The sequence below is a fragment of the Sitophilus oryzae genome, unplaced genomic scaffold (assembly GCF_002938485.1).
Source record: "Sitophilus oryzae breed Bouriz unplaced genomic scaffold, Soryzae_2.0 scaffold_1110_pilon_pilon, whole genome shotgun sequence".
In the NCBI taxonomy this organism is placed as follows: domain Eukaryota; kingdom Metazoa; phylum Arthropoda; class Insecta; order Coleoptera; family Curculionidae; genus Sitophilus; species Sitophilus oryzae.
Genome location: NW_022145739.1, coordinates 68,061 through 84,915, shown reverse-complemented (window position 1 = coordinate 84,915; position 16,855 = coordinate 68,061). Strand labels below are relative to the sequence as shown.

The 16,855-nt window shown below is 32.5% G+C and overlaps 1 protein-coding gene across 1 annotated transcript in view; it reads left to right on the top strand.

The window, feature by feature from the left end:
- LOC115881366 (tyrosine-protein phosphatase 10D-like) overlaps window positions 1-16,855 on the top strand; it is a 149,622-nt gene that overhangs the window by 82,883 nt on the left and 49,884 nt on the right. Inside the window, exons 2-8 of the mRNA XM_030898821.1 lie at window positions 1,345-1,588; window positions 5,146-5,277; window positions 6,912-7,058; window positions 11,619-11,825; window positions 12,134-12,302; window positions 16,211-16,398; window positions 16,459-16,593. Coding sequence (XP_030754681.1) covers window positions 1,345-1,588; window positions 5,146-5,277; window positions 6,912-7,058; window positions 11,619-11,825; window positions 12,134-12,302; window positions 16,211-16,398; window positions 16,459-16,593 — 1,222 coding nt within the window. The remainder of the gene's footprint in view (window positions 1-1,344; window positions 1,589-5,145; window positions 5,278-6,911; window positions 7,059-11,618; window positions 11,826-12,133; window positions 12,303-16,210; window positions 16,399-16,458; window positions 16,594-16,855) is intronic.

The following is a 16,855-nucleotide window of genomic DNA, read 5'->3' as shown; positions in this document are numbered from 1 at the left end:
AATGTGAAATATGTCAAAGTCCTTACATTTTAGGCATATGCTTATTTTTCTACAAACCGAAAATCAATTAGAGTGTTCCATTTCAAAACTTTGATGCGTAACTTTTTTCGGGACACCCTGTAGAACTGTATATATCTTTATAAAATGCTTTCAATTAACTTACATATGTTCCTAAAATTTCATTTCGATATAAAGGTTTTCCTTGGAGCCTCCGCGTCATATGAGAGGCGCCACCCTGTATAGTGAGAATCAACCTTTATTATTTGGAAAACTGTTTTTTGTTACGTAGTTATTATATTGATATTTTGCTATAGCATTTTGAGTTAAATTATTTGTAAGAACAAAAACTTGTAACCACCGATTTAAAACGTAATTTAAATTATATATAAGTGATTTAAATCTGTCGAAGCCCGATTTCAACAGAATGAAATATTAAATAAAATAATTATACATAATTGTAGTCGAATTTGAATATGTATACAGTTTCATATACATACATATATAATAAAATTATGAAACGGGTTGTTTTCTTTTAAATCTATTTTTGGACCAATATTATACCATTTCCTTTCACTTAAATCGAATTGGTTTATTTAAACCAATTATTATCCTGTATACCAGATAGGTAAAAACAAATATTTTAATTGCAAATATACTGCTAATATTTAATAGAATAAAATTGCCATGAAATATGTTCGTGTATATTAATTAGTACTACAGTATGTCCCCGTACTGTCTTCACAAGAGGAAAAACTTTTTTATTATTGATATTTTGAGAAAAATGCATTGTTCATTAAAATTTTTGCTTCTTCTAAAACGGTTCATCCCGTTTATACTTTCACAAATTTCCCTACCGTTTTAGGGAAAATAAAAAAAAACAAAAATATGCTTGAATTTTTCATGAAAATATGCTTTGAAGTCCTAAAAGTCAAAACGCGTCTTTATAGTTACGTAGTTATTATATTGATATAATTTAGATTTCATTCTTTGATAAATGGATATTATTAATTTTGATTAACGTCATACTTTTTTTGTTAAAGTATCACATTTTCCGATAACTAGGATTACCTTTCCGCAGCATTGAACTAAATAAATTTTGTGCTTCTTTAACATTTTAAAAGGGCAAAAAATGTGACCGTTAATTAAAATTCTATCAACAAAAAACTATCAAAGAATGAAAACGAAATTATATTACCATAGAAACGCGTTTTGATTTTTAGGACTTTGGACTTTTTTTTTATTTTCTCTAAAACGGTATGAAAATTTCTGAAAGTATAAAAGAGATTAACCATTTTAGGAGAGTGTAAATTGAAGGTTTATATAAAACTTATTTTTCTATTTCAGATTGTATCCGCTGCAGAACTCGTAATCCACATTCCATGGAGTCTTGGTCAAGAGGGCGTGGTCTACCGACTGGATTACTATCCTCCTTTCGGACACCCCGCCCCCAACACCACCATAGCCTCGAAAAATATACGCGATGTCATCAAATTTTCGCACGCACTACCGGGGACGAAGTACGACTTTTGGCTGTACTATTCGAACGCCACGCATAACACTCTCACTTGGACAGCAAACTTTACCACAGGTGAGGAAGTCTTATTAGAATCAATTTATTTTAACCATACCATATATCATATACTATCAGATCTGACTCGGTGAAAGGACAATCCAAAAAAGTGGTAGCTGAGGCTTATAGATTGTTGGGAGAAGGGAAATTTAAATAATTTGACTCTAAGTCATTTTTCGAAAGCTGACTTAAGACTAAGTCATTTTTCGAAAGCTGACTTAAGACTTTAAGTCATTTTCAAACTGATTTGCGTTTTAAATCTTTATTCCGAAATAGAAAAAAGAATTAAGTCATTAAAAAAAGGCTTAACACCAACTGAGTGTATTCAACTAGGAAAATTAAACTTGTGAACACGCACCGATTATTTGTCTTTCAGTAACACTGAATCAGTCAGAATGTTTCAGTGAGACTGACAGATGAGAACAAGTCTTCAGTTATTATACAGGGTGTCATTGAAATGGTGTAAAAAAAATCGGGGGGTGATAGTACTCCTAAAAATAGTAAAAAAAGTTACTATAAGTATAGGGCGGAAAATGCATCTTAAGGGAGCACTGAAAGGGTGAATTTAAAAAACGGTTGTTTTGAAATTGTAGGCTTAAAAAAACGAGATAAAATTTTGAAAAAAAATCCTCTGCCATAAATTTTAACCCTGAATCAAATGGTGATACTGAAAAATTATTTGGAAAAGCGGAAAGGGTAGATTTTGCAAGGGTAGGGAGTTGTTTCGCGAATAACTTTTTTGAGGTTATTTTTTTGCAACGTGGGTTCATTTTTTGAAAACTACATACTTTTTTCTACAAAAAGAGGTACTCTTGTTGCACATCGCCCAGAGTGATGGTTTTCGAGAAAACTTTTCGAGAAACTGGTTAATCGACATAAACTTATGAAAGTTATGGCAGTTCAAAAGTAACCAATTAGCTATGAAATAATTAATTGAAAAATCAAAATTTCATTATTTTTAAAACATCTTATTGCTTTAAAAAACGAAATAACAAAGCTATGGTTTACTCCCAAGTAGCATTTGGACGTTATCTAACGTCGGGTATACGTCGCGTTCAATAAACCCCACGTCGGGTACCAACGTCGGTTCAACCGCCTGACAACCCTTATTTGCACCTAAATGGGGAATACAGATTCGGGTCGCCTCGACGTCGGTATCTGACCTAATAGGGAATGTAATTGTACCAATTACCAACGTCATATTACGTTGGATTTTAGATACTTAAAATTCGTCGCTAAGCACTTACGTTACGTTTGGTTTCATATTCGCTACCAAGAATACATAAAAACCTAACCAAACTACCTAATTACAAATGGATTCATAATCACTACTCGAATATAACTATAAGTGCCAATTTAATTTCGTATTATAATAATTCTGAATCATTAATCCAGACATCAGTTTTGTCAACGGAAGTCACTTTCTTGATATATCTGATTAAAATACTCCGGAAAACAACGAGCGCCTTCAAAATTAGGTAGATTTATGAAATAAAAATGTCTATAAAAAAGTAACTCGCAAAATATTTTTTTAATTTTCTAGCTGGTTTAATCATAAAACTGTACTGTGGTTCCCCCCAAACTCAACCTTATCAATATTATTCTACTAGAAATCGAAATGTGAATATAAATTTTAAAAACAAAAAACGATTTTAAAATGGCTGACAATCGGATATGTGTTAAGAATGGCGGATTTCTGTGTCCGACTTAATATGAACTACCAACATACCAATTCCGACCGGGTCTCCAACATTAGTCGTCTCACACGACCGAAGTCATCAAACCGGACGACCGGCAATCATATTATGACTTATATAATTCCAACGTACGCCACGTAACCTCACTTTGCGTATCAGTGATTAGTGGAACTATATTTTAGTTTTTGTTTTCTCCTTAAAAAAATGGGCAGCCACTTTTTTAAGCCTAACCTCACATGTCGGAGGAGGATGGGGTCTGCTAGTTTCCTAAGCTAAAAAATGAAATTAAGATGCACCAGTGTAATGCAGCATCTCTTCCGGATAAAAAGCATTTACGGGTGGAGGCAAGACATCACTACTACTATTATTATTTTGCAAAAGCCTCGACCTCTTTCTGTAAATGTAGATGAATGTCTAAATGCCTTTTTAGTGTTTTTTAGGCATAATAAAAAAATTAAGTTTGTTTACAAAAACTTTTTATTAGGTTATGTTCATGATGTTCATTAGGTCGCAAATGCTACTTAATGGGTTGTATTTACTGACGTAAATAGAGATACGTAAATTAGGTTATAAATATGAACATAAAATACAACAAAATATAATTGGACGTTACTTTAGGGATTATCAGTGAGACGTATCCTATTCGGACAACGGGTAGACGTCGGGCTAGTTCAAGTATATGTACGTCGTGCAAGCAACGTGGGAACGACGTTGGGAAATTAATAAAAATGGTACGTTGTTATTTTGTACGTCGACAGATCGTTGGATTTACCAACTCCGATCCAACGACGTCGCTTTTAATAGGAAAGCGACGTCACAGGTCGTATTACGAGCACCCGACCTAAATTTGCACAAAGTCTGACGTCGCTTCAGGTCAGATTTAGTTCGAAGTCAGATAGATGCTACTTGGGCTCAGTACCGATTTAAAAAAAATCAACTGAAATGCACCAAGCCTATACTACTAGATCAGAAAACACACATGCTACATTATAACATGCATCGAAAGTCGAAACAAATGTTTCGTCTTTCATCTTGCTTACCTTTATATATTCTAGTTCCTGTTATTTTTTTTCATTTAATAGAACAGTCTAAATATAAATTGGGTAATAAATATCTTTTAGTATATTTATTTTAGTTTTATGTCCGGCTCTAGTTTTACCCGTACTGATTTATGTTTTTTGGCTTTTTTGACGGAAGTACAGTATGATCGAAAAAAAACGGCATCAGCGATGTCTATGAAATGTATGAGGAAAAAATTCCATTTTCGCTTCATTTCCAAGCCAACTGGACACCGTTTTTTTTTCGATCATACCGTACTGGGGAGAAATGTATGAAGAAAAAATATATCTATTCTAATTTTCATAACTAATGTGGTTATGATATATCTTTTATAATATTTTTGAATATTATACCAATATTGTTAAAGAATAGTTTTTATTGTTGTTATGTCGATTGGAGACTTAATAACTTTCCCATTTACCGAGATTGCATAGTTAAATTTATGTTCATACATCCTGGGAACTTATTTGAATAATACTAAATATCAAAATGTTTCTTTCGTAGCCTATAAATATATTGGATGTAAAATTAAAATAGAAACAACTTTTTCAGTTTTTTTTCAAAATTCGGCCAAGAAACCCAATTTTTAACCATTTATTGCTTTGAATCTAGGTGTGGCAGGTACTCGAGAGCAATAACTGGTTAAATTTTCTTTTGAAGTCATATCAGTGACACTACCACTACATTCTCTCGTTCGACAGAACTATAACAGCAAATATGCTCTAAATAAGTGAATAATCCCAATAAAAACAACCATTATAGAATTTATACCAGTACGCATTCCTTTCCTTTTTTTAAATTATTTCTGTTGCTTTTTAGTTCCAGATCCACCTTCTGGCTTGTCTGTTTACGTTAGAAGCGGTAAACAGGCTGTAATATCTTGGTCTCCACCGGCAAATGGCAGCTATACCAGCTTTAAACTTAAGATCAACCCTTTGGTACACATACCAGGTAAGAATACCACTATCTTCATAACTTATTTTGATTTTAATTATTATCAATGGACTTGTCTATTATTTATTTTTTATATTTAGTTATATATAAATTCACCATCGAACGATAAAGATGTTACATTAGGCGTAAACATAGCATTTCAAATTGAATCTCACTATGTCTGGGTGAAATGCTTTCGGCGATAGAAACGTATGAAACAAGAGTATTTCATTGGATCCAGATGTGGGCAAAACTGTTATTTCTGAGTAACAGTTAGGATTCGTTACTGTTATTAACGACAACAGCTTAAAATAACAGTTTTTTGATCTCTTTATTTTATTGTTAAACAGTCAAAACGCGAAAACAAAACAAAACAAAAGCTAAAATTGGTAAGGCTGCAACACAAAACAGTTGTAACTTAATAGATTTTTTTTGTTTAACAAAATAGAACTGTTAGTTTGTATCTCTGTTCCTGCTGTTAGCAGTTAACTGTTGTTTCTATTTGTTTGACCGATTTAAGTTCCTGGCATAGACGTTTTAATATAGTCACCAGTATCAGCAGTAAGAACCTTTGCTTATATTTGGATTTGTGTACCAGGTGTTTTTCAAAAGTGCTCACCTCTATAACATTTTTATTTTTTCAGATAAAAAAAACAAATTTTGTACGTTAGTACATGACATAAACCGGGATGGATATAAGTATTAAATTAGTTCTTGTCACTTCCTGTTACACCGAAAATGGTACTCCCGGTATTTTTTTAATTTATTTCTTAATACATTCTGAATAGAATGTCATATCATATGCAAATTTTTGACATTTTCAATAAAAAATAGCATCTAAATTTTCCATCTAGAGTGCCATGGCGGTGTGCTAATCATTTTAATCAAGGAACTTTGCTAATCAAGGTGTATTTTAATCAAGGAACTTTGAAAAAACAGTTCCAATCGTCTAATATTTTTCGTGTTTTTTTCTGGTGGGATTCCCAAATCGTATTTTAATCATAACTCATTTTTTTCAAATGGATTGAGGGTGGCTCTGGTTAAAAAACACCCGGTATTATAAATAAGTAAAGACGTGAGTTTTTTGTTTACGATTTTAGAAAATGAAAGAAAATATAATCATAATATTCAAAAATAAATAAACAGGTCCATTAGATATATGTTTTTGTAGAAAATTAAGGGAATATTTTATAATGTTCTAGATCCTAATAGTTTTATTAGAATAAGAGAAAGGTGGGGTAAGTGGAAGAAGCTTTGACTTTGTTTTTAAACCTTTATTGAAGTGTTGAGTACTTCTTTGTTTTTATGTTACGTACTTTTTATTACTATTTATCCATATAGCCTAAACTCACTTCATAATATTAACATTAATGTCATTTAATTCATATAATTTGTTCATATATTTTTTTCTATTTGGTTTTTGCCTTCATGCATAGGAGAAATAATCTTCATAGCATAATATATCTTCGTTATAGAAAATGTGTTATTTTTTGAACAGCTAAAATTCATTTAAACATAAATCATACATATTTTAAACTGCTAAAGATTTCAAAAAAACGTAAAAAGTGTTTCTTTTAAACTCTCTTTGAGTGATATTTGTTGTTAAATAATTTTTTTTAAATGCCTCACTTATGTTAAATTTTGTATTTCAGATGGAAAAGCGATAACAATTGAAAACGTAGAAAACACTCAGTATACACTGAAGGATCTAGTGCCAGGAGCAACCTACCAAGTCCAAGCCTTTACAGTATTTGAAAACAAAGAAAGTGCAGCTTATACTTCCAGAAATTTTACTACGAGTAAGTCATGCAATAATATTTTTTTCTAAAACTGTGTCTAGAATACTATTACCGTTGATTAAAATAAGAAGATGCTCAACCTTATGGGCGATTTCGTGGCACAAAACCTGTCCGAGATATAGCTGGCGTTACCATCAAGCTGAATTTATAAACTCGGGAGTTGAGGTTCAGTTGCCGTTCAAAATGTTCAACGCTATGAAATGAACGCGCGCATTTATAAAGTCAGTTGGTCGAAAAGTTGGCAGTTCGTTTTACGTTCAACGCATAGACTTAAAATAAAATATAGACTGAGCATCTCATTCATAAATAGCTGGAACATGCGGTCAGACACTGCCTTGTTATTGTTGTGTTATTGTTTTAGGTTATAACGAGTGCGACACGAGCGATAGATAGGTTGTCTCTGTCGTAACGGTCGTTCCCTGACGACTCTGCCGAGAAACACAACACTGTCTTTCGTTTCTCAAGTACACCTGAACTCTCCGTATCATAGCCGGGTAATTTTTTTATTTTAATGAAGCTATAATTAAATTAAAAATATATCGTATTTAAACTTTTTTATATTTTATTAAGATTTTTTAAATAAAAGTTTAGAAAAAACAATTTAGAGTCCAAAAAGGATAAAAATAATAAAATACACGTTATAGAAGAAATTTTATCATCGAAATTAGGTAATTTTTGAAATTAATAATAAATTATTAATTTTAGTCAAACATTTACAACCCCTAATATTAATCAAAACAGGATCTATTCCACAGATATAATAGAATCGGCAACAGGGAGAGAAAAAAAATATGATTGTTGTAATTTTTTTTCTGGTTAAGTGATGTCTTATTATGTAAATTAGAGCAAACATAAATCTGTTCCATTAAAGCAAGGAAGGTGATAGGAAGTGGATAAAATAAAAACTACATTTATAACTCGGTACTGTCTTTATTATACCGGGTGCGTCTCAAAAGTGGCTCATCCCCATAATTTTTTTATATTTTCAAATAAAAAAAACAAGATTTAGTATGTTAGTATATGAAATAAATTAGGATTGATTGACGCATTCAATTGTTTTTGGTCACTTCCTGTTTCACCGGAAATGACTATAACTTTTAATTTTTAAACGGCACCTCGATATATTTCTACTTTATTCGATAGAAAATGACACTCTGAATAGAATGACATACCATATGTCCACTTTTGACATTTTCGCATATGGTTTAATTGTAATTGTAACATCGCGGTTCATAACGACAATTTGACCTCGAAATACCAAGTGTGTGGTATCAATATATTCATAAAAAAATGCTTTTTCCAAATATGCTAATGAGTCACCCTTGTTCCATTTGAAAAAATTGACATATGTATGATTAAAAATACGATTTGTACATATTTTAACCGACTTAGACAAGACACGAAACCTATTAGACGATCAAAACTATTTTTCCAAGGCTCCTTGATTAAAACTTAGTGTTTTTAACAACACCATGGCACCCTGGATTGAAATTTAAAATACGATTTGTTTTTCAGCGACAATGTCAAAAGTTGACATATGATATGTCATTCTATTCAGAGTGTCATTTTTTATCGAATAAAGTAGCAATATACCGAGGTTGCCTTTAAAAATAAAAAGATGTAATCATTTCGGTGAAACAGGAAGAGACCAAAAACAACTGAATACATCAATAAATCCTAATTTATGTCATATACCTATAACATACAAATCTGTTTTTTTTATCTGAAAAAATAAAAAAGTTATAGGGGGTGAGCCACTTTTGAGACGACCCGGTATATTAAAAAATATTGTTTCATAATGTAATATCAATTTAAAATTCTTGTATGTTATTTTATATGCTCAAGATAATTTTAGAATAAACCATATTTTTAATAAAATCATTATTAATTATTAACAGGGTTATAATTATGACTTTGTTACAATGTAAGTAAGTAAATAATGTAATGAGAAAAAATTCAGATTTTACATTTTACTAAAATATTATCTAAATAAGCGCCTTTCTACAACAACGCCACTGGCTCCCAATGGGCAAATTGAGAGTTGTCTACCGGTCGAAAGTCGTTTCAAGACTTAAATGGATTATTTAAGTCAAATTTCTTGCAAATTTGGCACTGGCGAACCATATTTTATAGTTCTTGAACAGAAAAAGTCAATAAAATAAACACTTAAGGACTACAAACTAAGAAAATGCGTTAATACAGCCGGGGACATAGCGGCATCAAAGCTTTACCGCACACTTGCCACGCGTACTACAAGGTAATAAATGAATGAATAGGCTCCCTCGCCTCTAATCGGTGTTATCATATTGTAAAGAACTTATCCTTTTTAAACAGTATCCGACTTATAATTTAGTAGTATAAGGACTATTTAATACATCTATGGAATATTAAAACCTACTTTATTAAACTGTAGTATTAATATCTCAATATATGTGTATAACAAGAAAAAAATATTGATAATATTAAAGACGTGACAACATAGGCTGGATGGGAAGGCTCGGTCGACTGTACCCAGAAGTAAACATGTGTACAAAAAATATTGTCTGTCCGCGTTGAGATGTAAATATGTAGTCTATATTTTATTTTAAGTCTATGGTTCAACGGAGTTCAAAGATGGTCAATGTTTATGTCGGCAGTTGCGGGCAGTTGGCGACCGCTGGCGACGTTCGGCGACAGCCAATGAATAAGCGCCTGTCGATCACGTGAAGCACAGTACGCCGTTGCATTGGAAAATGACCCTTATTGTTGTTTCATTATTTCTGTTAATGTAATGTTTATATTTTGCGTAATCGTGGATTACTGTGTTTGGTTTGGTGTGTTTCTGTGTTTGAACTTGGTAATAAATGAATGAATAGGCTCCCTCGCCTCTAATCGGTGTTGTCATATTGTAAAGAACTTATCCTTATTAAAGAGTATCCGACTTATAATTTAGTAATATAAGGACTATTTAATACATCTATGGAATATTAAAACCTACTTTATTAAACTGTAGTATTAATATCTCAATATATGTGTATAACAAGAAAAAAAATATTGATAATATTAAAGACGTGACAACATAGGCTGGATGAGGAAGGCTCGGTCGACTGTACCCAGAAGTAAACATGTGTACAAAAAAGGTTGTTTGTCCGCGTTGAGATGTAAATAGTGTAGTCTATATTTTATTTTAAGTCTATGGTTCAACGGAGTTCAAAGATGGTCAATGTTTATGTCGGCAGTTGCGGGCAGTTGGCGACCGCTGGCGACGTTCGGCGACAGCCAATGAATAAGCGCCTGTCGATCACGTGAAGCACAGTACGCCGTTGCATTGGAAAATGACCCTTATTGTTGTTTCATTATTTCTGTTAATGTAATGTTTATATTTTGCGTAATCGTGGATTACTGTGTTTGGTTTGGTGTGTTTCTGTGTTTGAACTTTGACAAATAACAAAAGTATTTTTAAATCGAAAGAAAAACGTTTGAAATTTTCACAATTCCAAACCTAACCTACAACCGAAACTGACAGTTTATAAATGCAAAAATATTGAACCTCAACTGCCGCGAACATCCAACTGCAACTGAACCTCAACTGAACACCAACTTCCGAGTTTATAAATCCAGCTTCAGCCTGTCCGAGAATTCCGAGATTTAGTTTAGCTTTGCGCCGCTGCGCGCTCATGATAATCGCTTACAGCACAGCGGATAAAGAATACTGTAGCGTAGTTCAGTCGACAGAGTGAGTGGTTGCCGGAGACAGTGTTGCCAGAACTACTGATTAATCCGTAGATTTACGGATTTTGGGTACAGTACATTAATAATACGAATTTTCTATCATTAACTATTTAATATATTATATGATCAGAGAGGCTTGGAAATGAAGATCGTTGTTATTTAGTATGTAAAATATTATGGTAAATGTCAATAATTGTTATTTCCAAGTCAACTAAACGACTTTTTTCGATCATACTACATATTCAGTAACTAAAAAAGAATTTTATTTTTGTTATTTATTCTATGTTTTAACACGAATACATTTTCAATGCATAAACGCAGATTTTTCATCCAAAGATATTTTTGTTAAACATATTACACATTTTAATTTGGTTATTATATCACACAAAATTTTAAGTTCGTTATTATATCACACATTTTAATATGGCAACACTGTCGCTTTCAGATCCATACCGTCTTCGAGATGCCTTAGTTAGAGAATAGAATTAGAGAAAATAAATGTTTTATGCGTTGACCGCAGAATAGTACAGCACTTGAGACGCAAGGGGAAATCAAATCAGCCTTGTCACGAATTCGCCCATTAGGTTGTGTATCTTCCCAATTCTTTCAATCAACGCTATTACACAGATTGATTGTATATACTTTTTTGAATAATTTTGCATAGTGATTACAAGTAGGCTACTGTACTATTGCCCATTTTCTTTATTAATACAGAATGTCAAAATTCGTGAGTAAAAACGCTTATGTGGTACTGCCAGCCTTGAAAAAACACACAATTTGTGTTTAATAGTTACCTTTTGCAAAATTATTTATTTAGCTTTTCTGACTAAATTTTTATTATTTTTTTAGAACCCAACACTCCTGGAAAGTTTATCGTGTGGTTTAGGAACGAAACAACTTTACTGGTTCTGTGGCAGCCTCCGTATCCGGCAGCTATATACACTCACTACAAAGTGTCTATTGATCCTCCAGATGCCAACGATTTTATTTTATACGTTGAAAAGGAGGGGGAACCACCCGGTCCAGCGCAGGCAGCTTTCAAAGGCTTGGTTCCAGGTAAGGACGGACTTATTTTTTATTGCCATAATTAAAAAAAAATATACACAATTTTAACACGAAATTTAAGTATGACGTATGACTGGAACTGCTTCTCTTAGCCAAAACTCCAATAATTAATAATTGCTGAGTAAAAATAGTATATAAAAATAAAAAAATAAAATAATAAAATAATAATAATATTTCAGTTTCATATTTAATTGAAATATAATTATATTTCAATTACATTTTCTTCCATATTTAATTAAATATGAACTTTTTTTTATTTAAAATGTTTTATCACTCTAGCGTTTCCTAATCTATTTTAGGTCGAGCTTACAATATATCAGTTCAAACAATGTCCGAAGATGAAATTTCAACACCTACCACTGCTCAATACAGAACCGTTCCTTTAAAACCTGGAAAAATTACTTTCGACAAAGACAAAATTACTACAAACTCATTCGTTGTGCATTGGGAGCCACCTAGTGGTAAAAGGTGAGAATCATTTTAACATCTGTATTTAAGCTTTTCACAGATACGATTGTCTCGCGTCAGTAATAACACAGCTGCCGGTGTTGCCAAATGTCTGTGTCAAATGTGTTCTAGCGCCTCTCCTATTCAACATATTCATGGCAGCGCTCTCTATTATAGTGGACAGCAAACTGCGGGAAAGAGGAATGGGCATTACATCCAGATACAAAGGCGGTCAGAACTTCAATACGCTGATGACTGCGTTCTAGTTGCAAAAACGTTACAGCAATTACAAGAAATGCTGAACACAATACACATATACCTGGGCATACGAGGCTTTGGGCCTTAAGCTGAATATCGATAAAATCAAAATCATGTGTACTCCCCCGGAAAATCATAACAATGCTGTAAAAATCGGAGAACAACTATTGGAATATCCAAAAAAATCCTTTATGGGTTTTTCGCCACTGCACTGCAAGAAAAATCTACAAAATAAAATAGTTATTTTTGGTAAACACTTCTGGCGTTAAACCTAAACGGACGCTGCTTGTCAGAAGTTGTGTTTACAGTTATAAAAATTTGCCTAACAAAGAAAAAAATGCTTAACGTTTCGGAAAGTTTTCTCTTTCCGTCGTCGGAAGCAAAAAAATATAAAGAAACAAGAAAAAACTATTTAAAATATTTAAATTGAACTATTCGATAACACTTTACTTTTTAAAACAGATTCGTCTACAAGAAATCGTTGACGTTCTGTTAAAATGACATTATATTAAGTTAAACTTCAAAATTAACAGTTACTACCTGATAACAATTACTTAATAAGGTAAAACCAAAAAGCCCAAACTTTCTGTATGATTATTTTTAAATTTTACGTATGTTATGTTTATTTATGTTATGTTCTTTAAAATCAAAGAAGCGATAATACATAAACAGGGTATACCTTTTAGACCTATAGTCAGTAGTATAAATTCTCCATGCCATCCGTTAGCAAAATTTTTACTAGACATATTAAATCCGATTGCAAATAACACCGATTCATACATTAAAAACACACCACACTTTATATAGAAAAATTTCAAAAACGTCAAAATATAACAACTAATAGTTTAATGGTTAGTTTTGACGTTGTTAGTCTTTTCACTAATGTGCCGGTAGATAAATCACTTAAAATAGTTAGGGATAGATTAGAACAAGATACACATTTAATAGATAGAACAAAATTAAACATAGATAGTATTTTGGAACTGTTGACACTTTGTGTTAAAACTACTTATTTCCAATTAAATAATGAATTTTTTCAATAAAATTTCGGTATGGCAATGGGATTACCTCTCTCTCCTTTCTTAAGTAATATTATTATGGAAGATTTTAAAAATAATACAATAAATAGTTTTTCAAAAAAGCCTGTAATATGGCTGCGTTATGTTGATGATATTTTTGCAATATGGCAACATAATGTTTCTGAAATAGACATTTTTTTGGATTATATAAATTCTCGCGAACTTACCATAAATTTACTTTTAGAAGTAGAGAGAGGTAATCGTTTGCCATTTCTTGATGTTTAGTGTCAAAGTTTCAAAATAAACTAATTTTAGATGTTTACAGAAAAACCCACAAACACAGATAGATACTTAAATTTCACATCTAATCACAGTATAAGTGTAAAAAGGTGTTATAAAAAGTTTATATGATAGGGCAAAATAATATGTACAGACGACATTTCACTAAACAGAGATATAAACCACATAAAAATACATTTAAAAAACGACTATCCGCCATATTTTATTGCCAAACATTAAACGAAATACAAACCCCAAATCATAGACACAATGATAACAATACACAATATATACAACTTTTCAATTCCATACATACGAGGCGTTTCTGGAAAAAAATAAGAAGTATAGGAAAACAATATAACATACGAACATCTTTCAAAAACACAAAATACACTTAGATCCATTTTATCACATACTAAACCAATGAATACAGAACAACAAACAAAAAATGTAATATACCAAATACCCTGTGAATGAATCTAGACCCTTAAATGTTAGAATTAAAGAACATAAAGATTATTTAAGAAAGGGAGATTTTCACAAATGCTAAGATTTGTCAGCATTCATGGGACACAGGGCACAGTTTTAAATTTTAATAACTCCAACATCATAATGAAAGAAGTTTAGCCTCTAAAAGAAAAATAAAAGAGGCTTTTTAATTCAATCTAATAAAAATAAATGTATTGCTCATGCATCTGTAGATGTTAGTAATGTATTAATCATACAGAAAGTTTGGGCGTTTTGGTTTTACCTTATTAAGTAATTGTTATCAAGTAGTAATTGTTAATTTTGAAGTTTAACTTAATATAATGTCATTTTAACATAACGTCAACGATTTCTTGTAGACGAATCTGTTTTAAAAAGTAAAGTGTTCTCGAATAGTTCAATTTAAATATTTTAAATAGTTTTTTTCTTGTTTCTTTATATTTTTTGCTTCTTTCAACGCAAACTTTCTGCAACGTTAAGCATTTTTTTCTTTGTTAGGCAAATTTTTATAACTGTAAACATAACTTCTGACAAGTATTTTACTGTCTTTATGAAGGTTATAATAGGGAGTTTTCGCATTGAAATGTAGTGAAAATTTGGAATTTTCAATTATTTTTTTTCGTAGAAAAAGTGGTTCATCCAACAATTTTTTTCTTTTAAACCATTCCATTAACTATGGGATCCACATTAAAAATTAAAAAAAACCACGATTTCGTGGGGACCTGTTCTGCACAAGACCCTGTAGCGGATTTTAATTTACCTCGGCAGTTTGATTTCGGAGAAGGCCAATATCGAGTCTGAAATTCAGAGCATATCGACTCAGAAACAGGATTAGCAACGCCTCAAGAGCATTCTGAAATTAAAAGACAGGGTTTGCTATAATCATGACTTGAGTATAAAAACGAAACTTGCAGTGTACCGAGCAATAATAATCCTCACCATGTTATATGGAAGCGAAACCTCGGTGCTGTATCGCGGACACATGAACGCATTAAACAAGTTGAAACAGAGACACCTTAGACAACGGTTTAGAATCAAATGGTATCGGTATCATCATGTCTCAAACGTATCGGTTCTTGAAAAAGCTAGCTGCGAGAGCACTGAAATCTTGATTACTAAATCCCGCTTAAGATGGGCTCGTCACTTATGCGGGATGCAAGAAAACCGCCTACCGAAATCTCTTCTGTACGGTGAGCTTGTAGACGGTAAGAGGAAACCGGGTGGACAACTCAAGAGATAGAAGGATATTTTGCATGAAAACTTAAAAGGGGATAAGCATGCAGAAAGTGGGAGGAATCGGCGCACAACAGGACGCAATGGAGAAGCAATGCAAACTCAGTTAACAACGACAACCAAAAAGTAAAGGGCAACAAAGTAATGAGATTTTTGAATATCCGGATTGCGGAAGAGAGATAACATCACGTATCGGGCTTTTCAGTCACAGAAAAGCTCATGAAAGAAAATGCCTTGCGTAATCATCTTCTGATGCGTGTCAAATACTCGTCAGCGAGTAATGGCAAGGATGAAGACAAGACAGGTTAAAATGACAGCAAATGAAAGGCTAGGCTAACTTGGCAACACCGACAGCCGAGTAATTGCTGGCGCAAGACGGTCGTTTACAGACAGTGTACAGTTAATCCCCGAGGTTTCGGGGATACCCTCTGATATAGAGAGCTCCGTTCTGGGCTCTAATCCTTGGCCGAGCGATTAAAAAAGGTATTGGTACCAGGGGCTCCATGCCGAACGTTGCAGGGAGCCCAAATTTCTAGTTACGTCACTGCTTATTTCTACTGACGTAACATTACATGTATTAAAAAAGAGTTAGAAGCTCAACCATCATAGAAAAATTATTAAAATAAAAATAACGTTATATTTTTTATTTTACAGTGAATTTGATAAATATCATATATCACTGGGAACCATTCGAAAATTACCGCCATACCATAGACTTCGAGATGAACCGACATTTTGGGAATTTAAGGATAACTTAGAGCCAGGAAAAACGTATTCTGTGGTAGTTAAAACTGTGTCTGGAAAAGTCACTTCCTGGCCTGTAACTGCAGACGTTACTTTAGGTAAAAAAATAGTTTTTTTAAATTTGTTAATGTTGGTAATTTTTGATAATTTTTGTTTAGAACCATTACCTGTGGGTCAGCTACAGTCCATGTTAGATGATAAAACAGGAACAATAAGTATTTCTTGGAAACCAAATCCAGAAAGTACCCAAGATAGTTTCTTGGTTTCCTATCATGAAGTTGAAAGCACAATAGGTAAGAATTGCGATATTTCTTCTGGTTTTTACCTTCCTTTTTTAACTTTCGTTTTTTATTAACTAAATTACGTCTATTTATATATAAAATTCTCGTGTCACAGTTTTAGTTAGCTAATCACCGCGACCTTAGAGATCTATTGTGTTCCCCTTTCTTGAGTTATAACGAGTTATAACTCATCATACAGTCTCAGGGCTTTAACAAAAGCCAGTATCTGAGACGGCTCCACAGAGGCCAGCTCTCCATCCTCGACATCAGACGT